This window comes from Pangasianodon hypophthalmus, chromosome 1, assembly GCF_027358585.1.
Source record: "Pangasianodon hypophthalmus isolate fPanHyp1 chromosome 1, fPanHyp1.pri, whole genome shotgun sequence".
NCBI classification, from domain to species: domain Eukaryota; kingdom Metazoa; phylum Chordata; class Actinopteri; order Siluriformes; family Pangasiidae; genus Pangasianodon; species Pangasianodon hypophthalmus.
In genome coordinates this window covers 16,675,944-16,699,241 of record NC_069710.1, presented here as the reverse complement: position 1 = coordinate 16,699,241, position 23,298 = coordinate 16,675,944, and the positions used below count along the sequence as shown (strand labels likewise).

General features: G+C 38.9%; 1 protein-coding gene across 1 annotated transcript; it reads right to left on the bottom strand.

Moving 5' to 3' along the window:
• Positions 1-5,759: 5,759 nt before the first annotated feature.
• On the bottom strand, positions 5,760-22,058 carry sim1a (SIM bHLH transcription factor 1a). The gene is made up of 12 exons (XM_026926040.3): positions 21,550-22,058; positions 20,642-21,283; positions 15,726-15,808; positions 15,049-15,138; positions 14,831-14,939; positions 14,624-14,709; positions 14,026-14,225; positions 13,528-13,634; positions 12,427-12,574; positions 8,772-8,937; positions 8,248-8,653; positions 5,760-8,056 (listed from the first exon to the last, which is right to left on the bottom strand). The coding sequence occupies exons 2-12, from the start codon at positions 20,814-20,816 to the stop codon at positions 7,350-7,352; spliced, it is 2,277 nt and encodes a 758-aa protein (XP_026781841.1). The 5' UTR covers positions 20,817-21,283; positions 21,550-22,058; the 3' UTR covers positions 5,760-7,349.
• Between the last annotated feature and the right edge of the window lie 1,240 nt (positions 22,059-23,298).

Genomic DNA, 23,298 nt, shown 5'->3' with positions numbered 1-23,298 from the left:
TTGAACAAGAAGCACCAAATGGTGTGTGCAATTAATCTCAGATTCTCCAACACAAAAAAGCAATTTGTATGTTAAAGAATGGGAGTAGTGGGCCACCAGTACTGGTAAGACTCAAGGGATGACCCCCAGGTACCCTCAGCGCCAATCTGTTGCCTGCCTTTAATAAGGCACCATGTGCTGGATGAACACTAAGAAGCGGCTGTCTCAGTTGGGGAGGAAGAGGAACCTCTCTCTCTCTCTCTTTCTCTCTCTTGCTTTTGTCATCCACTATCTTCTTTCTCCTTATACAAGCTCTGACTGCTGTCACCTATTGCGCTCTCATGGTGTGTGTACAGACAGATGGCCACAAGGACCCCTCCACCCTCTCCCTCACTCTTAACACACACTACAGAGGCCTGCAAATTTAAATGAACAAATTGGAATTACAGCTTTGAATGAGTGAATAAAACAAAGGGAAATAATTTTACACTGCTCTGAAGCATTTCAAAACATTGGAGTCTATTCCTCTTTGTAGCTGATGAGACAAAATTCTTGCAAATTATCAATGTGATTTTGGTAACTGGATTCCAGGAACTGCATCTTAAATACATCTACTATGCAATGAAAATCTCTCTCATATCACTTCATCAAAGAAATCTTTCTTTTTTGTGTATGAATAATAATGAATCTGAATAAAAAATATATTATCACTGTGATTGCACCCCAACATACATATCCATACGCTTCTCTTTTAATTGAAGCATTACCCAATGGAGCCCAATACAATTAAAAGAAAAGACAAATGCCCTGATGTATGAGCCAACTTTCTCAGTGCTTGCCGTATGTATGAAATTAGCTTTGCGTAACCCTGCAGTGCTAACTTTAATTAGCTTTGAAAATGGCTTGACCTGATCATGTTTTTGTTCATTTTCTGGCATGTTTTGATCGATTCTTTTTCAGGGCAAGAGGAGAAAGGTGACTTTTCTCTGTTGGTCATATGCCTAGTCCGTGATGTTTTAAGCAAAGCAATCCTGTGCTAATATAGCTTTAACTGAAACTAAACCCGTGTACGTGTCATAGTAATTAAGAAGTGATCTCTCACCATGAGGAAGTTTGCAGCCAGACCTCACCCAAGAACAGATATAACAGCCAAGACAGACGACAACACTTTTACACAACAGCCGCACAGTAGTAGATTAGCGAGTCATCAATGTCACAATCAATGCTTTTATATCCATCAACTCGTTGTAACAGCAGAGGTTAATTGGTGTGTAGTGACATTATACAGAACCCACTGCATATGGTGTGTGCCAGTGCCAAAGCTTTCTTTGAGTTTGATGTAATTAGGCTATAAACAGGACAGCAACACCATCTGACATTTTATACAGACTGTCTTTCCACTACATGTGTCTGAAAGGTCTTTGTGAACTTCTGGCATTTGGGTGGAAATCTGCATGAGAGTGCAAGTAAGAGGAACCATGCGTGATTTGGATCAGATTCACGCAAGTGGTCTTCTGTAACTGGTGTATATTTGCAGCAACAGCATTGCGCTCATCTCATCCTCAGGGGCTCACTCAGAAGGGCAAGGCTCTGCCTGTGCTGTCAGACATAAGCTTGAATTTGATGCGATCAGCGAGACACAGAGAGACGAGACTAGAGAAAACAGCACACACGCACACACTCACACATACACGCACACTGCGGGAAAAGAAGAAAGGTGTAACGTTTCAGGATCAGCCGGTATTAGAGAGAAAAGGTTGTGAAAATAACACCCAAGCACAAGCTGTTCAGAAATCGTGCGTGAAATTGGGAACAGGGGGATTAATGGGACTGTAAAAAGAGCATTTAAGTCACACACACACACACACACACACACACACACAGGTATTCATGAGCCTAAAACACTGTAGCACAAAAAAGGCTCAGGGTGGTCTTTATTCAGGAGTTAAAACTTTTGAGGGAAATAAAAAGCAGAGATGGAAAGGTGTGGAAATTTTGTCCCCCAGTTGATAATTACAGCACAATAACAGAAACGATGAGATAATTAGTTGAGAGATTGTTATAGAAATCAGGCATCTATGTGTGTTAATGTTATGGCCTAGATATAGAGTTCAGACTGCTGTGTACTTCTCTGCTTGCCACGTGAATGTTTTGAACCCATCTATCCATCCTTAAAGAAACAGCTCACATGTTTTTGGCATTAGAAGTGCATATATTAGATTTCTATTTGTGAAGAATTGTGTACAGATACAATAGTGCAGAAAATCAATCACTAATTCCTCAGGTTGTGTATTAATTCTGTGTTAATTCACAACACAAACATACAGTGGACACAAATTCACACAGTTCCCCCATTTCTCTCACTCTCTCTCTCTCTCTCTCTCTCTCTCACTCTCACATACACACACACACAAAAGAGTGTTGCACTAAGTTCTAGGCCCTGTGCAGTCTCCGTGGGCCTCTTTCAATCTCTTTTAGTCCCGTAAGAGCCCCCAACACCTAGAGTCTCCGGGTTGTCCACTATTTCCCCCCACTATGATGCCGCTACACATACACACAACCAAACACGCACAAATACACATTATTAAGACTGGCAGCAGGGGTTCACCTGTCTGGGCTGAGCTACAACGAGACTCTCCTGTTTCGGAACACAGTGTGCTCCTAAGCCTGGTGGTAAACAGCGTGGGATTAGTCAATCTTCATTCGCGCCTTCTTGTCTTTCCTTAGGGGCGACAGTACAGAAATGTACGCCTTCTGTTTGGTCATTCTGGGCTGTTGCCAATTCCTGTTTGCACTTCTAGAAGTCAAGAAAGAGAGAGACGATAAGGCTTTATGTTTGCATGGGATTAAATCAGTGTGTATGATTTCCTGTGTCTTACTCACATTCACACTTTCTCTACATCCTGACCTTAGTATTATGTGGTTCTATCTGTCATTCATTTTTCACCTACATAGAACCTTGCAATAATTCACATATCTTAACATAATTTTGCATATTTCTCAGTCAGGGATTAGATAGAATAGCTCTCTTATTGGGCAAAAGGGGAATTAAGTTTAGAAAGACAAGTTAGTGTTGAGAGGCATTCTAACAGGTCATGATTAAAGCCACTCTGTGAATGATTACAGGTTTGTGTAATGGATGACTGAGTGCAGAGTGAGATTGTAATGCACCTCGGCCGCAGTTTTTCAAGCCGAGGTGAGAGAGAGGAAGAGAATCCAGTGTCTGTAGTGAGAGCTTTAACGCGCTGCTGATCCGCACTGCTGCCTCTCCCACCAGCGCTGGATGGGAACGGTGAACAATTTCCTCCTGTGGATTCCTTCTTCAAGATTACAATCTCCTGCTTCATTCAGTTAGAACATCTGCATGAGTATACAAGCAGCCAGGCATTGGAAGGAGGAGGAAAAGTGTTTTGTAACTGAACACAATCTGTTTAGGTGGCTGAGAAAGACAACATGTCGCCCTCTGTTAGTTTACCTGGATTTATTGTATAGCATAATCTGGTTGCCACACGGAAAAAAAAGTTTAATCTCACCATATGCCTAAAAATAAGTAATGTAATAGTGATTCTAGCTAATACCCAGACACCCAAATTTCCATTTCAACAGGAAAACATTTTGTGCCAGATGGCAATCACACAGTCCTGTCTCTGTTGTAGCAAGCAGCAACAAAAATCATAAACTTTTCCCCTTTGACGCGTTTTAGTGGTCATTCTGCTTTTCAACATGACACTATGTCTCAGACAGCAAGACTTAGACTTAATGTCTTTCCACATTAACTAATCGAAAGGCTGCTGGATAAGAAAGAGCATTATCACAATGGTATTTTCATAGCTAGTGTGAAATAAATCATGCTTGGTCCCCATAAATCTAAATTAAAACTGATGAGACTGCATACGAAATGTAAAGTACCTCATAACACGCTAGGGTTCTGCCAAAACATGTGTATATTTGCAGGGTTGTTAAGTCAGGCTCTCTGCAGACTTTTCCTCAGGTCATTTAGATTTCCTGCTCATACAGCAGTTACGGCAGCTGTTGGTGAATGACTGCAAGCCTTAAGGAGCTAAATAATATAAAGAATTATTTCATGTTGTCTATATCTGTTTATAAAATCATTATGGTCTTTCAGTGTAGAATGTAGTATGATATAGAATATGTAAGCCATGCTAACCACAACTGAGTACACTTTGTAACCAGCAGTTGAGTGAAATGAGAGAAATATTCAAGGCTTTGCTATATTTAAGCAAAGCACTGCATCTATATTTAAATAAGCAGTAATTGTGGGACATGATGTGAAGGCGAATAAAATGAGACATGAAAGGCAGAGAGCAGAAAGACACTTTGACTCCACCAGCTGTGAGAGGAGATAGGTCAGAGGTGTGTGTTAACTCTGTCTGTGTTACTCACAGTTGCCTGGCAACACATCTGTTACGACGGCACCGGTTACCATTGCTCCGTTCACACTGCACATAAAATATGGAAGAAAACCCAGACAGGCTACAACAGATCAGAGTCAACAATAACCAGTCAGACTTCTGTGGAGAGCTTTCCCTCAAAAATGTCCTTGTGATGGGTGTACTGGAGGAGTGCGGATTCGTGTCATGGGCTTGGTTAAAAAAAAAAAAATCACTACAGCAAACAGTAAACATCTATCAGTGGTCAGGAGGAAAGCCACCCTGCTTTGTTGACCTCTCTGATCCCCAGTTTAGTCAAGACTAATTGGAGATCCTTCCCTATCGATTTTCATCTGTTCTTTTATTTGAAAAAGCAGCCACACATGAGCGGAGGACATTTATTGGACTTCTAGCTGAAATGGCTAGGTCTGAATCTTTTCAAATTGTTTGCCCAAAAATGATTAGAGCAAACACTCTATATCATTTCCAGTTGCAGTGGAGTCGGAGGTATTGTTATTTTGAGTTGAACGCTTTTCTATTTTCTCTAAAAATCTATTTTCACTTCAGAAAAAGGAGTTTCTTGATGGCGCAAAAAAAAAAAAAAAAAAAAAAAAAAAACAGCATGTTTGTTTCTGTCTATAGAAATTGATTCAACATTTAAATATAACTTTATTATTCATAATTACTTATTGCAAAGTATTACTTAATATTAAATTTTAATATTGAGAGCCATTCTCTTATTTATACATTCAGAAAATCTGCAACTCCAGACCATTCATGTTTATAAATCAACTGCAGTTATTCAATACATAATGCATTCCAAAATTACAGCTTATAGTATATTTTTATGTATTAATTTTGTGTCTTTTAGAAATAAAACTGTCTTTCAGCTAACATTTATTATTTTTGCTGTGAAGGCAATTCAGCATTTGAAATTATATGATAGGCATGCTAATTTACTGAAAATGATTATAAATGATTATAAACTACAAAGTATATGATTTAATAATTATTCATTATGAAATGATTAATTTATAAACTAAAGCGCTGATGATAAATGCAAAAATAAATAAATTAATTAATTAATTAAAGCATTAGGTGCATGGTAAATTACCTTGTTTTTGTATTTGAATGAAGGGAAATGGGTTGTCATTCAGTCTAAACTTTTTAAACATTCAAATAAATTTTATTTACGCAGGTTAAGATTAAAAAAACAGAACGTGTCAGGAAACACTTGTCTATTTTATCACTGGATTGATTGTTTATAAAACTATATAACGAATCTCATTTTAAAAAGTAATCTTATTCAAATAAATAAACAAAATGCATCCCTTAATAAGTTATTACAATGCATAATGTGCTATAATGTACTGCTGATTGTGTTTGTTTACTGAAGTGTGTAATTGTAATTTCAAAAAGACTGAAGTACAAATTAAAGAGGAGACACTGGTTTGACTGGAACTATATTTAAAACCGAAATGAAAACTTTTTTTTTTAATTCACATAATAAATACATTTGCCACTTGTGCATCAAAACATATTTGAGCTTATTTACATCATAAATAAATTTAGAGAAGGATTTTCCTCACTGTAAGAAAACACTGCAGTCTCAAAGAGAGCCGGTTTCTCCCGGTCAGAAAGCAGCCTGAGAGCAGAGGAGACGGATGAGCTGAGGCTCAGACAGCTCTGTCTCTGTCAGTCTGTATCAGTTAGAGTTTCATCTCACAGACCACCAGACATATCACACCTCCTATTACTGTACCTCCATCTTCCACATCCATCACTCCACATTCACTCAGTTCACAATAGCATAAAGAATTACACATCCTTCTTTACCAGTTACAGCCTGCAGCCACACCATTTCCCCATCATGCCACGTGTGTGAAATATATCAAACTGAGGTCATTAGAATTGAAAAATCGGGATAATTTAGTTATACTGCTAAAAAGTCAGAAGTTCCCTGCAGCTGCGATTCTCAGTAAACATCCTCACTGATTTCCACAGCACAGCTTGGCTTGGTTTGGTTTGTACTAGTGTTGTGGACTGTTTGTTTGTTGAAGTCAAATGCTGTTATAAGACAAATACTCTGACACATCGAAACATTAAAATTTAATTAGGTATTTAGGATCTTAAACAAAAAAAATTATAGGTTTCTTGGACTAGTGTTAGAATCATTGCAATCTTTTATAACTGTCAGACGTAGTGATAGTGACATTATGGCAGCTGTTAAATCAAACTTGTGACAGAACCCACCAATAAAAACCAATTAATTATTGTAAATCTTTATTTTAAGGTCTGTTTACTACTTGATTTGGTAAGATGTGTCAGATATTTGTTTGTACAATAATAAAATGTAATGTCTCATCTTTTTTTCGTACATGGAAGGTGGGCTGTATTGAAAACACTAATTCATTTGCTTGTGGAAAACAATGAATGGGACATGAAATGGGAATGAGAGCACTCAAATGCAAAAGGTCAAAAGTGACTAATGTCACTCAAATCACCATAATCATTATAGACAATTCGATCATTCAATCCATTGTATAAGTTTGAAAAAAAAACAAACAAACATAAAAAATACTGATTGCAAAAACATATTTGATGCACTTACATTTTTGTGGAGATAATCTCAATGTGTATTTATCAATAACTATGATTTTTTTTCTTTTTCTTCATTGGGACATAGCCCTGTTTATAATATTAGTCTTTCCCCTTGTCCAGTCACTTCCTTTTCCAAACTGTAGTGTAATTTGTGACATAAAAACCTCCTTCAACAGCTACTCTTGTAAAATAGTGACTTTTAAAATATTGTTTCTCTGACTCATCGGTACTTTAAATGCATGAATGGAGTTACCTTAATACTGAGGTCTAGAATCCTTCTAAGCAATGCAAATATAAACATAAAAGCTCTCAGAACAGGAAACTACAGAACTATTGAATGTTTTTTCTCTTCTGGGAGACAAAGTCAGGGTCTGAGCGTCAGCTGCCGTTGGAGATGATGACGGAGGTCCCTTTATGGCTGGTGGTTTGCTCGGCTTGCATGCGCAGGTGAGAGGCCATGTCGTAGTGGGAGGAGCTTGCGCAGCCTAGCGCATACCCTCTGAAGCTGTCCGCCTCATAGAGGTGCTCCAGTGTGTAGCCGCTGAGTGAGTAGGCAGTGTGTTTGTCCAGATACTGGCGTGGATGAGAGGGGTAGAGTGCGGGGGTGGGAGAGACGGCGCAGGAGCCCGCAAGGCCCAGTTGTTGCTGCTGTTGCTGCTGTTGCTGCTGCGGAGATGAAAGCTCAGTTTGCAGGAAGTCTTTGGCTTTGGCCAACCGCTCAGAACTGGGGCTGCTGAGGCGAGACAGAGGGGTGGGGCTGGGGGCGGGGCTGGTCACCTGAGCTGAACCCCGACACACAACTCCCTGCAGCGCTGACTGGGCAAACTCATTACTGAAGCAGGAGCTGGTGCTCTTAGCTAGACCATTAGCGGGCCCTAGATTTAGTTCGGTACCACTCTTCCTCAGCTGCAGCCGGCTCTCTTCCTCTTTTATCATCTGCTGCGTGGCCCGAATTAGTGTCTCGATCTTGCTGGGCTCCTGTGGGCTGGAGCGGAAGTGCTCAATTCGGTATCGGTCGCCTGAGTCACTGGCTGAGCCAGCATCTGGAGAGCTGACCGTGCTGTCCTCATCCCAGTGGCCTCTCACTGCAAACAAAAGTCAAAGAAAGCCACCATAGCCAAAGTGTTAGATCAGGAGTCTCCGATCTTATCCACACAGAGGTGGTGTGCCTACAACTTTTCATTCCTTAGTCATATTCACAGTTTTTAATTGTGGATTAGAAAATCCATATCTGCAGCTATTCAATGCATCATTCAATACTCAAAGTGAGACTCACCATGTAGGCTGTGGATGGAGGTGATGTGGGGCATGGCACACTCGTACCCATCTCCATTCTCAGCTGGGGACTTGGGTAGAGGCAAGAGCGAGCGGGCGGCACCCCACCACGCCTCACGCCCGGTCTGTGGAGTACCCAGGAAGTATCTGCCAGCCTCACAGCGGCCACGCTCGCAGGCCTGTGAATGACTGTGACCTTGGTGATCGCTGGATGTGTGATGCTCCTCAGACAGAGGCAGGCTGTAGCACAGAGGGCGGGGCTCTGGGAACTGGCGGTACACACAGGATGCATCCATGCTTTCACTTTGCTCTAATAGCTGTGGGGAGGCAGAGTCAGTCAGAGGACTCCCACCCCACGGGCTGCTGTCCTGATCAGACTCGGAGCGCTCAGTGTGGAAGCCTGGATACTGCACAAAAACACACACACATATCCATTAACCACTGTCTCTGGATATTAAATTTGGACCATACATATGCTTCCAATAGGAGGGGCATATAGTTGCTTGATTGAACAAACACACTCACGTGTGGGTAAGGAGAGAGTCGTGTTTTGGGTTTAGTGCGGGACACCCTGCTTTTACTCGCCTTCCTGCTGTCACTGACCGGGTTGGAGGGGCTACTGTAGGTGAACGATGGTTTGTTGGATGCCGCTTGGTCTAAGGACAGCTGTAGACCTTTATACTCAGTTTCCCTGTAGAGAAAAAGCTAAAGCTGAAGTTACAGCTGAAGTCCAACAGGTATTGCACTCAGCAGGCTTAAAATCAATACTTTCATTACACAAAGACAAGCTCTCTAGCAGAGTGGTGTGAGGCTGTTTGTATAAGTGCGTCTCTGGTGTGTTTGTGTACTAGAGATTTTTATTTCAATTCTCTCAATGCTGTAAATGCAAGCTAACATCTGTTTGGTAATTAAGACGCAGTTGCTCATTTAGAAGAGCCCGGTGTGAAAGTGTTTATGTGTGTGGGAGAGAAACAGTGTGTATGCATAAGAAAGGAGGAGGTACAGTTGGTAGCCATTGTTTCTCCTGGAGATTGGAGCAAGGCTTTTACAAACACACGACAGAGGGGAAGCGTCTTCGTTCAAATACGCACTGAGATTAAGAGCTATGTCTGGCTAAACCAAACTCACACGCAGATCCTGCATGAGGCGTAACTAGGAAATGGAAATTGATTTCTAAGTAAAGTGCGGTATGGATTTTTCTTCCCTATGATGATTCAACTTTCAAATCAAGAAAATTGTGTCTGGAGAGTCCAGAACATGTCAGCCAAAGATCAAGCCACACAGAAGGACACATATAGACACACACGCTTATGCACTTATGCAAGGATCTTAATCTAAGTCAAAGTCACTGGGTAAACAGGAATCTATATCTAAGGTTATAGGTTGTAGACAGAAGCCAAAACAAGCAGAATGTGAGCAGCCTCAGTGCCATTTTACACACATACACACATTTGTCTTATTATCCTTGTGAGGAGCTTCCACTGACATAATTATTTAATTATTTATATTAATTATTCATTACTTATAATCCAACTCTGACCTTAAACTCAGTAGCCAACCAAGTGCCCCCACAGTATCAAAACTGTCAGATATTCCTATCCTATTTGGTCCCCACCAGGATATAAAAAACCCAAGCCCCCCCCACAACCATACACACACATGTTACTCTCCTTCTAAGGAGCTTCCAGTGACAATTATCGGTCTAGCAAAAAATTTAGGTCTATACCTAAAAAATCCCAAACCCCAGAAACCAAAAGGAAATATTTTGGATTTTTTTAGTTTTACAAATAAAAGCTTTTTCTGTAAAACAAAGATTATTTTATGAGGAGCTGGTGATTATCAGGACATTTTTGGTCATCACAAATGGCTAAAATGTGCAGCACACACACACACACACACACACACACACACACACACACAGAGTTATACTTTACACTGCATAGTGTAGTGAACAAGCAGACATTCTGATAACAGCTAGGATAAGAGGCCAGACACATTCACCTGGTTCTGCTGTGAACAAAGATTAGCTTTGCAATTATGAGACAACACACACACACACACACACACAGAGTGCGGGGTCAAACAGGGAGCAAGTCTCTGCACCTAAATTCAATTTTTTAAGCTATAAGTGCATTAAACTGTGGATCAAACACATGCCTGTCATAACAGGGAGGAACAGAACTCTTAGCAACACACTTAGCAAGCTGTGCGCTATAAACACTCATCATCTTTACAGCCTATTAATTAAGGCTCATAAACACTTCTTTTTATGACTTTGAGCTCAGGGAGCTGCGTGAAGCTGCTCCCAGCTTCACATTAGCATGAGCATGCAGCACCTCTTTTGCTTAATGGAGGCTGTTATGGCGCCGAATCATTCACATCTGCAACAGGCAGGCTAAATGAGAGCTAAGGCACGGATGTCAGGCACTGGCACTGCTTCCACAGGACGTTCTGGACGTGCAAAGACACATAGAAACTCATTTCGCTCATCTGTGCAGCCTCCACTCCCAGCCACAACATAACGGATGGCTTCTCAGCCAGAGTCGCTTCATTCTTTACAGGGAGTTCCAGGGAAATAGTGATAATGCATCCGAATGCATGACAAATAAATCAGGCTTGAATCAGCCACCCATATAATTCATGTAGTGAGCAGAGACACAGCTGAGAGTGTTGTTTTCACACAGACTTCCCACCTGAAGAGCACTACAGCAGCCATGACAAGGATCCCCTAAGCCAGTGGTCATTCATAACAGCTTATATTTAATATAGGAACTGTGTTTATAGTGAATTATAGCACATTTGCTATCATTTGAAATTATACGTGAAGTCATATTGTCACATCACAAAAACCGAGCACTCATGAAATTACTAGGATTTGATAAAATATGTAATTTGTTCATTATTATGTCTTGAATGATTACAGCGTATGTATTTTAAGATTTTTTTTTTTATTTGCTGTGTAGTAAGCCTCTTTCCTTTCACACAAGCAGCACTAACCTCCAGGGTAAAGACCAGCACACCTTCTCCGATGCGTATAAACGTGCCGCTGCATACTAATTTCTGCTTCTCACGCCACCATGAGCACGAAAGGTTGCACAAGCAGAATGACATGGACAAAACGGAAGTGCCCATTTACGGTACTCGACAGGTGCACGCTGTGCAATTTTTTTAAGCTACAGACATGTTTCAGAGCGGTGCACTGTGCGATTAGCTGAGCAGAAGCGAGAGCACGTCTGGGGTTACTGGGGTCAGCATCGCTTTCACCATACATGGGTGTAATTGTAGGAGTTAGCTGTGAGAACGGGATAGTAAAGCACTAGGCTTATCAAATAAATAAGCTCCCAGTAAATTCATAAACCTTAAAATAAACCTTTTTCTTAGCTTTTTTTGTATTGCAATAATTCTTGATTATTACTTTATTAGTTAATTCAGGCCTTTAGAGACAAGAAACACCTAAATGTGCACAGGATTTGTTTTGTTGTTTCCGAATAAATTGTGTGAGTACAATACTTTATGGAAATGGAATTTTTACCTTCTAAACTATGCAAATGTGCAGTGATTTGTATGTGCAAAATGTATGTATTTGATAAATATTTTCATAAATATTCAGTTAAACCTATCACAGAAGGGTTTATTTGGCCATTAGATTGATGGTATTTGTACACAGCATTATTCTTGCTAGTCATTCAGCTACCTTTTGAGCAATGGTTAAATAGACATGTCCCAGATAACAACAGTAAAGCTGTCAGGTTTATTTAACATGATGATTATTCCTAATCAGATTTACATTTTTTTTTAATTTTTTAATTTTAATTTAATTGATGATAACATATATATGCTATCATAGTAGCCTAACATATAACAAAACTAATTCACTCTATATCTTTCTGTGTTTAGTTACATATAATGGATAATGGATCATTATATTTCAACTGTAAGAATATATATATATATATATATATATATATATATATACATTTTACTTAATTCTTTATTGCCACCTAAATAATGAACCATATTACCATCAAACTGAAGATTATATGCATGTCAACCTGCCTGACATCTTTATAATTGCTTTATAAATAGGGTTCAGACCACACAAGCTAATAGACATCATTCTTACATCATATATGTGACGAAAATAGAAAAGAAATGAATAAATAATGAATAGCCTACTCACGTGAGGACATAGTTCACACTGACAATACAGTGAGGTCTGGAGGATCTGCTGTTGTGCACAATGGTTGCATAGCTCTGCACCCACACCCAGCCACCTTCCTTAGCCAAAAACCTGTAGTACTTTGTAGTGACCTGCCCCTTCACCAACACTGCATACACACAGCGAGACCGAGAAAGAAAAAGAGAGAACAGATCTCAGATCAGAGGGCTTTAGGTGTCTAATTATCTGTTAATCTTATAAAGAAAAACATATCCCTGAAACTTTTATTCATTTTTGAATTGTTGTTGTTAAATAATGATGTACTTTAGTTGAGCTCTAATATAGTTTCAGAGTTGGATAATCTGCTCCCCACCCCCAACCCTATGCACCCCCCTCCTTGCCATGTATTCATTCTCTATGTCTAATCAGCACTAATTTGCTGTAATATTGCTATGATTAAAGCACTCTTTTTGCAACTATGTTTATTGTACTTAACCAGCATCTCTTAATATACTGTAAATACCATAATTGTTGCAGATGTCAATAAAATAGCAACATTATACAACTTACAGTTCCCTAAATTACACTTATATTAAATTTAATATACATATTAAAAACAGTAGTATTTTATACACATTTACAATCTTTATAGACAATAGGCAAGCTTGTGCTTATCAGTATGATATGAATTTTATTAAAGATGAGTTTATTACAGTTAGGAAAAAAAATAAACAGAAAACGTGAATTTGATCTCCCTAATGACACTTTTTATCACTTGGATTTTTTTTTTAATCTAGCTTGATTTTTTTTAATCAAATCTGAAGTATACTGTCTTGAAATCAATTAATTATGAAGTATCTCGAAGTTCACTATATTGACAATCAGGTCAAGAGTGTGTTTTTATTATTCATCACATGTATGGATTTATAATTTAGTTACAACTCTCTCTTCATGCCGTATAGCTGTAAGGCATTAATATATTAATAGCACATTAAATGAAAAGTGAAGTGCTGTGTTCATCGTGGGTAATGGTGTTGTGATTATTCCTGTGGCTACAGTGTGACTGGCCATGTCAGGGGAGGAAGATAACCAGAGGAATGAGCAAAAACAAAGCTAACTCACACAAGTGGTGTGCGCAGCGTAGGTGAAAGGTGTCACAGCTGTGGACGTGATGGTAAAGAGTCTTCTCTATTAAATCCTGTGGCTCATAGCCAGTAAGCTCCGCCACCCTGGCAAACCAACATGGAGGAGAATAATTACATTGCCAATGTGCACACAAACACCTGTGCACACACACCCACCCAACACACATACACACACACGCACACAAAGAGAATTTGTACAAATATGAGCCTAACATGCAAACATGCATGCTGCACAGAATAACAGGTGCATATGCGTGTTCATGAAGGAACATGAATATACAAACAAAACTTAACACACAAACAAAGGAACACACACATATACATAAATATATAAATACATACATACATACATAAGCAGGGGTGAGTGTTTGGTGGCCTTAACTATTATGTGACACCAACGTGCCTATTAACACAGTACATTCTCACTGTAGAAAGGTGCACCATCCATCCTACAGAGGACGAGGATGCAGACTACCTGGAGTCGAGGAAGATGAGCTTCATGTCCAGGCTGGCTCTGAACATGAACATGTTGCTGTGGAGCTTGATCTCCGTCACCGCACTGGGGGGCAATGAGTGACCCACAGCCACCAGACCCACGTTCTGATAGCAGCCGTCGAACAGAGACATGTCTAAGCTGTACTGCCGGATTTTTAGGTAGCCACTGCAATGAATCACCTTAGTGCATTAAAAAAAAAAAAAAAAGAAAGAAACAAGAGCACAAAGGAATGAGCAGAAATATGAACACACATACATGCATACAAAATATTCACAAACCCTCATGTACACTTTTTAAAATAGATATTCTGTGTATAATATTTCATAATCATTAGGTTTTTCACAGCTAGAGGCTTAAGGAGTATTAACTGAAAGAAAGAAAGAAAGAAAGAAAGAAAGAAAGGATTGGTGCAGAGATGTCTCCTTGTTGAGCCACATGCAGGCACTGTAGTGGCAAATTAATCCATTTAAATTTTCAAAAAATTCAGCAAAAATTGAATTAATATTTATATTTCTTTATATTTTTCGGTACATGAAGGTTTTGCAGGTGAAAAAGAAATGAGCTCAGATTAACTAACCTTATAGCCGCCGCATGTCAGTCCTGCGTTTCTTTTGGCCAGGACGCATTTCATTCTCAAAAAGAAAGAGCGCTCCATTTCATATTCTAGAGATCAAGAGGATAAATTACAAATCGTATAAACGCTTCTGCAGTGTGAATGTGTGTATGAGCTCGGCAGTGCGTGTGTGTGTGTGTGTGTGTGTGTGTGTGTGTGTGTGCTCTGTACCCTGCACGAAGTGGGAATGGTAAGGCTGGTGCGCGGTGAGCACTGCGGTCATCTCATCATGATCAGCGGGGTGGATGTACTCATAAATACTGTTCCCCGTCAGCTCTACCTGTTAAAATGAACCTCTGTCATCCTGCTCAAACACAGCAAGGAGCCGTGAGGCTCGCGACACACACGCAGGAAGCAGATCTGGGCAAACATGGTGACATGCACTGTACCTGGGACAGGCCTAAATGCACTGACGCAGTCTCCGAAATGTACATGATCTTCCCATCCGGGGCGACTACGAAAATAAACCCGTCCAAAGTCTGAAAATAGACAGAGTTATACATATGGAGAAATGTTTATATAACAATGCACACGCCTTTTGTCGGATTAATGAAGAGTCCAGCACGTGAAGCTAAAACCCGCCTGAGTCTGATTTCGTTCCTTTAACGCGCGTGTGGTTTCCTGCTCCGCTCATGAGCTCTTCAGTAACACTGCATAAGTGCTCCCAGATATTCACACCCCTGCCTGATTAAACACTCAAACCCTCACCACTTTTACTGAGGTAAATGATTTATTTATTAATATAGATTCAGGGTCAGCATCAGAAATGTGTGTTGCATTGGCGCAGTTACAGCGCGGATTTCTGCGGATATTTTCTGCGGCTCATACAGAATATTACAGAGAGAAATACTCCACATATAAACCCTTTATCCTGAAAAGCCCAAATAAATAAACTCAGAAGAAGAAGAAGCCCACAGCAATTATCTGCTCAACCACACACTACAAACTATTCAACAACTATTAGATTAGATTATTATTTCTAGGCTACATTATTCTTAGTGTATTATTATTATTATTATTATTATTATTATTAATAGTATAGTAATAGTATGAAATGTAGTCCTACCTGTAGTAAATGGGATCCGAGCTCACGGCCCACATTGTCCAGAGAGCTGGCTCTGCTCACATGGCCCCATGATTCCCCCAAACCTGCACAATAAATACATGTTATACAATTTCAGCCAATACATAATAATAATAATAATAATAATAATAATTATTATTATTATTATTATTATTATTATTATTATTATTGTTGTTATTATTATTATTATTATTATTATTGTTGTTGTTGTTGTTGTTGTTGTTGTTGCTGCTGCTAGTATATTTATTGTTAGTATTATTGTTATTATTATTACTGCTATTATTGTTGTTGTTATTGTTGTTGCTGCTAGTATTATTGTTATTACTATTATTGCTATTATTACTATTATTGTAATTTTGTAATATTGTAATTAAAAATATCGTAATTATTACTATTATTGTCAGTATGGTGTGGGAGAGAGGGAGGATCAGGGGATGAATGCAGTGGAGATGTCAGTGGGATGCAGATGCACACAGGACAGAGCATGCTAAGAGCAGTGCGGAGGTGCAGGCTGCTCTCAGTCCTGACGCAATCCCCTATTGATATGCAAATCTGCCAAAACAAACAGGGATCACAGCAAAGCTCCGAGTCCCATTTTAATATTAACCAAATATACACTTCGGGTTTACACAACAGAAACAATCAAATCATTGCTGAAGCACAACTCAAACACAGACAGCCTGCACATCCTCATTCACTGGGAACTGTGTCTGGCTTTCCTCAACTCTCCAGCCCTGAGTCCCTGTGTGGAGCACTCCTGCTGCTCTGCTAGAGCTCCAACATGCACATGGCTGCTTTAAACACGAGCTAGCAACAACAACAATAATAATAATAATAATAATAATAATAATAATAATGACAATAATAATAATAATAATAATAATAATAATAATAATAATAATAATAACAATAATACTGAAGTCAGATGAACACTAAAATGATTTTTTTTAATCCCGTGCTTTTCGAGGTCGATTGGAAAATCTGTAGCTTGTTCCCAACAAACAGCTCGGATTCAGATGTTTAAAAATATTCGATGTGTTGGACATTTGTGCAAATCTGAACTAATGATATTGCACACTTAATGCATCAAAGCTTTGAAGTTTCTTTTTTTTTCTTTTTTTTTCCTTTTTTTTTTTTGCACTTGACCTACCGCAGGGGAAAAGAAAAGCTAATCTGTAGTTTAAGATCATTACAAACGGAACTTTGCTAGGCAGGAGAAATGAGATCTGTACTCGGGCGGCTTGAGGAGTTCGCAGCGAGCTAAGCGGCTTTCAGACAAAAGCGCTCGTTTGTGCTGATAAAAGAGTAATCCACTGAAGCGCTCCAGAAACCTTCCAGCTGCTGGCAGGCGAGAAAATCACCTCCATCCTACACACTCCACACTCCACTGGACTCTCTCCAGCACTGGCCACAGCGCCTCATAACCTGAGCAAGCTGGAGAAAAGTCTCTGCTTCTACAAATACCCCGCTACATGCCTGTCATTTTACATCATCATCATCATTATTATTATTATTATTATTACTATTATTATTATTATTATTATTATTATTATTATTATTATTAAATGCAAATGTATTTATACAGCACATTTCATGCAAATGACAATTCAACAATAATAATAATAATAATAATAATAATAATAATAATAAGTAAAGGCAAATGTATTTATACAGCACATTTCATGCAAATGACAATTCAATAATAATAATAATAATAATAATAATAATAATAATAATGCTACAAGATAATACAAGATTATTCGACTAGATGGCAACTAAACCTGCACAAAATAGTAATTTTATTGTTATTGTTATTGTTATTGTTATTATTATTATTATTATTATTATTATTATTATTTTCATTTGTTAATAAAAAAGACTTTAAAAATGAAAAAGGTCATTTTGGCTTGTTGTTTAGTTAGTGGCATTGGGGAAACTATTGGAGATGAAGGGTAGGAAAGGTAAACATTTCCACACCAGGCCGTAAATCAGGCGCGTAAGAGCACTGCACTTTGGTTAGTTTTGGAGCAGAGGTTGTGTTCACTGCACACAGCGCCAAGCGCAACGCTGAGGAAGAGGATGGCGAGAAGATGATGGCTGAAGCACATGTGCGCCTCTGATGCAGCTCTCCAGTGTGAAAGGCAGCACAGCAGCTCACTCTCAACACTCTCTTCAATTACCTTCCAGCCTCTTTACCAGGCACTACTAATGTCTGCATTTATAACCCGCCTTATAGTCTCCACCTAACACTAAATATCTCCATGCAGCTAGTGGACTGTATTAACTGTTAGCTCAGGTCAAACCTGCCACATGATCAAAATCTACTTTCATAACTGAGAAATAATCAACACATGATCCTCACGCGCACAATAATGAACTGAATTTATACTCTTGTCTATTATTTTTTTTTAATGTGTAAATTTGTATTAATTTACACAGATTGCCCAGATATTTAAACTACACCTGAAACAAGCACGTAACAAACTGCAGGATGAAGAACGTGTTAAAATCACTATTAAATACTTTTGGAGCAGATATGTAAGCTCCAGCACGAGCTTAGGCATCAGGAAAAGAGAAGAAAGATGGAGGTTTCCACTTTATAAGCTTATTTCCTAAACTCTGGCTGCAGAAAGCTGATGTTGCAGACTCTCCATGCACAACCTGAGGATTAATGATCGCTTCACGTCCTCATGTTCTTGCTTCTCCACCCGCATGTGAAAGCACTGAGGGTCAACAGCGACCCTGACGATCGACATTTCCCCACTACAGCCCCTGCAACAGCCCCTGCAACAGCTACTGCAACAGCCCCTGCAACAGCTACTGCAACAGCTACTGCAACAGCCCCTGCAACAGCTACTGCAACAGCCAATGCAACAGCTACTGCAACAGCTACTGCAACAGCCCCTGCAACAGCCACTGCAACAGCTACTGCAACAGCCCCTGCAACAGCCCCTGCAACAGCCCCTGCAACAGCTACTGCAACAGCCCCTGCAACAGCCGCCTCACTGCTAACATCTCACTCTGATATGCGACTCTGAAGCCTGAGTGCTGGGAGGGACTGGCCCAAGCACTCCGCCACTCTCTCCATCCTCATGGCCAGCTCTGTACAGCTTTCTACAGCTCTCTACAGCTCTGTACAGCTTTCTACAGCTCTCTACAGCTCTGTACAGGTCTGACGCCTGTGGCTGCTGCTGCTGCTGCTGGAAGCGCTGTGCAGAGCGGCATGTGCTGGAGAAGATCAGCGCTAATTGGCGCGGCGCTCCTTCACTCACGGCCCAAAGCTGAGAGAGAAGAAAGACTAATCCCCTTTAGCAGCTCCACGCCTGCCTGCCTCTGAAAACACTACATCTATATACATACAACACCAGCACATCAGCGCAAAACCTGCCCCAAGTATAAACGAGAGGAAAATAAATCATCATCAATAATAACAATAATAATAATAATAATAATAATAATAATAATAATAATAATTTTCAGAAAGGGACAGAATGCCCGCTTTTATTAGTCACCTATTCCTCACCTAGTCGGGCAAAAAAGATGGTGCTGCTAAAAGTTATAATAATTAAATAATGAAATAATTAAATTGCAAGGAAGTAACAGAAACATATATTTGTACGTTAAACATATATTTATGTTATATTTATATTTTGAAGAAATTAGCCACGAAAATTCACAATTTATCAGATTTGGAGTAAGACAAGAATACAACACAGGCGCACACCAGGTTTAGAGCAATTTATAAATATAAGCTGTAAATAGGCCTGAATTTAGGTGAGAAATAATTGAGTTAATTAGATATATTTAATTTTTTTATATAGGAAAATAGGGAAAAGAAGTTAAATAGAAACAACAACTACAACAAAAATAATAAAAATAATAATAATGATGATGATGATGATGATGATGATGATGGGCTAAAATAATAATAATAATAACAATAATAATAATAATAATAATAACTACAATAACAACTACAACAACAACAATGGGCTAGTAATAATATTAATTAAGACTATGATAAATAAGACTAATTAATAATAATAATAATAAGAAGAAGAAGGTAGTTATAATAATAATAATAATAATAATAATAATAATAATAATAATAATAGTGTAGTGATAATAATAATAATAATAATAATAATAATAATAATAATAATAATAATAAGAAGAAGAAGAAGAATAGGGTAGTGATAATAATAATAATAATAATAATAATAAGAAGAAGAAGAAGAAGAAGAAGAAGAATAGGGTAGTGGTAATAATAATAATAATAATAATAATAAGTAGAAGAAGAAGAAGAAGAATAGGGTAGTGGTAATAATAATAATAATACTAAGTAGAAGAAGAAGAAGAAGAAGAATAGGGTAGTGGTAATAATAATAATACTAAGTAGAAGAAGAAGAAGAAGAAGAAGAAGAATAGGGTAGTGGTAATAATAATAATAATACTAAGTAGAAGAAGAAGAAGAAGAAGAATAGGGTAGTGGTAATAATAATAATACTAAGTAGAAGAAGAAGAAGAAGAAGAAGAATAGGGTAGTGGTAATAATAATAATACTAAGTAGAAGAAGAAGAAGAAGAAGAAGAAGAATAGGGTAGTGGTAATAATAATAATAATACTAAGTAGAAGAAGAAGAAGAAGAAGAAGAAGAAGAATAGGGTAGTGGTAATAATAATAATAATACTAAGTAGAAGAAGAAGAAGAAGAAGAATAGGGTAGTGGTAATAATAATAATAATAATACTAAGAAGAAGAAGAAGAAGAAGAAGGATAGGGTAGTGGTAATAATAATAATAATAATAAGTAGAAGAAGAAGAATAGAAGAGAATGCAGTAAAGTATGAAGTGTGAGGTAAGAGCTGAAGGTGAAGGCTGCTGCTTAGTCTTCTCTCACCTTCGGGAAACACCAGTCTCATTTTCAGGTAGCTGGTGGTCAGGCGGATGATGGAGGCTTTGTCGAGCTGAGATGTGATGGCGGAGGGCAGCGGCAGCAGCTTGGCCAGCTCATAAAACTCACTGTTCTCCTTCTCCCGCCGAGTCCGGGCCGCATTTTTCGACTTCTCTTTCATTATCTTCAGAGCTGCACGGTGCTCGACACCCCGCCAGCGTTTGGATCGCACTTCCAGGAACCAAGAGCAACAAAAAAATGATCACCCACACACACACTCACACACACGCACACGCACACACACACACACGCTCTGACTTCAGCGGAGTTGGACCATCCTCAGGGCGCTTGTACTCGGAGCCTGGAGCTGGCCTTCGCTCTGATGCAGCGCGTCAGTCGCACACATTCCTCAGCGTTTCCCACAGAAAAGCCTAACGACTGCGGAGCGTCTTCCAGGCACAGCACAGTGACACTGACACTTCATAATGACACACACTCAGCACCATGACTCTCACACTTCATCTCGCATAAAACACGCTGAGCTTTATCCGCACTGAGCAGCTTCTTTCTCCCTTCTTCATTCAGCACCAAATCCACTGGAGCACTTCTTCACACAGGAATAACATCCAGAAGGAAAAGTGCACGTCCCTGAAACAACACAATCACAGCAGTCCAGTTAACACAAGCTTTTAAACATGAAATATTTGCATTTCTGAAATAAGCACAACCATTGTGATAGCACCTGGAGAGTGAGAGGGAATGCTTACTGTGTTACCCATTAACCTCATGGTGACACATTATTTAGAAAACACAGTTAAAGCAGTGGACAGCCACTAAACCAGCACACACACACACACACACACTATCACACTGGAATGACAGCCACACTCAGAGAGTAAAACATGCCTCTTCACCTTTGCATCACAAGCCAAACTTTGATTTTTGTATCATTCCACAACATGAAATATCCAGACTCAGTCTCGTGCAGGGTTACAGCTGAAAGTCCACAGCACACGCAGAAAATAAACCCAGTGCGAGAATTTTATCCACAGATTTCTGCTGGAAGGATGCGAGTGGCAGAGTTTGCTTTCATGCACTATTCCAAACTCTCTAGTTGAGCCTCGGGAAGCCCCGCCTCCACTGTTGTCCTGCTGCCGCCCCTGCTCTCATTGGCCAGCTCGAGCTCGAGCCTGCGCTCCTATTGGACAGTCGCATCTCGATGGCTGAAGTGAAATGTGGATTTGGGAGAAATGCTAACCTTTGACCCTTACAGATAATAACATGGAGCAACTAGTGAAATATATTTGGGTGTGGAGAATAGCCTATAGGCCACTATGCTAATATTAACCCCGGAAATTTTACTTAACTCAAACCTTCCTAATATTTTCAGCAATAGGCTGGCCTGTTTATGTAGGCTATTAAAAATAATCAGTAAATATTTCTTAGGCCTTCATCAAGAAAAAAAGCCTACTGATAAAAAATATTAATGCTGTAAAGTTTGAATAGGCTACTCCAAGTATAAACCTTTCACCTTTCAGTCAGGTTAGATTAAAGTTTCAAGAGTAGGAGCTTATTCAAATCTTAAAAAATTCAGATTTTTTTTTAAAAAAAAGCTTGCTTATTTACGAAGGTTATTCATTTAAAATCAATTGATAATTCTAAGGCCTACCTTTTTCCCTGTTTAGTGAAGCATATTTCTGATAACTCAGCTAAATGTTCTTCTTTAAAAATAAATGAGAATAGGTTGTGTTTACAAACTCCAACAACCACACTATTTCTTTAAAGTCTATTACAGGAAAGAACTAAAATAAATAAGTACATGTAGCCTAATAAACTGTTAACAAACTGAAAAATGATTTAAGGTTATTGCTGATTAATTATATATATATATATATATATATATATATATATATATATATATATATATATATATATATATCAATTATATTATATATTTCCAGTATAAATGTGTATATTGTAGGCTATATTGTTACATTAAAATCCTGGTCATAAGGTAATTATACACACACACACACACACACACACACACACACACACATATATATATATATATATATATATATATACACACACACACATATATATATATACACATATATATGTGTGTGTGTGTGTAGACAATTTATGCATATAAGTGGAGTGAAATTTAGTGTATTTTAGAGTTTCAATGCACAAAAAACAAAGAAAGATCGTTTAGCAAGAAACCCCTTTTTCTCTTGGTAAATGCTTAAGAAAAAAGGGTTACATGAAGGAGTATTTAATTTGTGCATTCTCCTCATGTCATCAATAGCCGTGTTTGAGGAGGCAGTTCAGAAGCAGTGATTATGGGAATAAATTGGAGCTTCCTCTCCTCCTCACCCGTGCTCTTTGTGCTGTTTGGATACGGATGGCTCTTTAATAGGAAATCACCTGCAGGGAGCGCGCGGAGGAAATGAGGGCGCGAGCGCGCTGAGCACGGAGCTCACCGCGCCGCCTTCACCTTTTCCTAAAGCCCCAATTTACTGCTAATTAAACAGCGTCGGCGGAGAAGCAGAACAAGCCAAAATAGTCCAAAATATGGAGGTGTTCAGAAGAGATTGGACACATATCACCGTTCAGAGAGAGAGAGAGAGAGAGAGAGAGAGAGAGAGAGAGAGAGAGAG

Bases quoted from the DNA above. Each gene is read 5' to 3' on its own strand.
- sim1a (XM_026926040.3), bottom strand. From the start codon at position 20,816: ATGAAAGAGAAGTCGAAAAATGCGGCCCGGACTCGGCGGGAGAAGGAG. The intron at 8,938-12,426 runs GTGAGTAGGCTA...TTTTCTCTACAG, and splicing joins AGTGTGAACTATGTCCTCAC to GGAAACTGAGTATAAAGGTC. The intron at 8,654-8,771 runs GTGAGTGTGTTT...GTTTTTGTGCAG, and splicing joins GACTCTCTCCTTACCCACAC to TATCCAGGCTTCCACACTGA.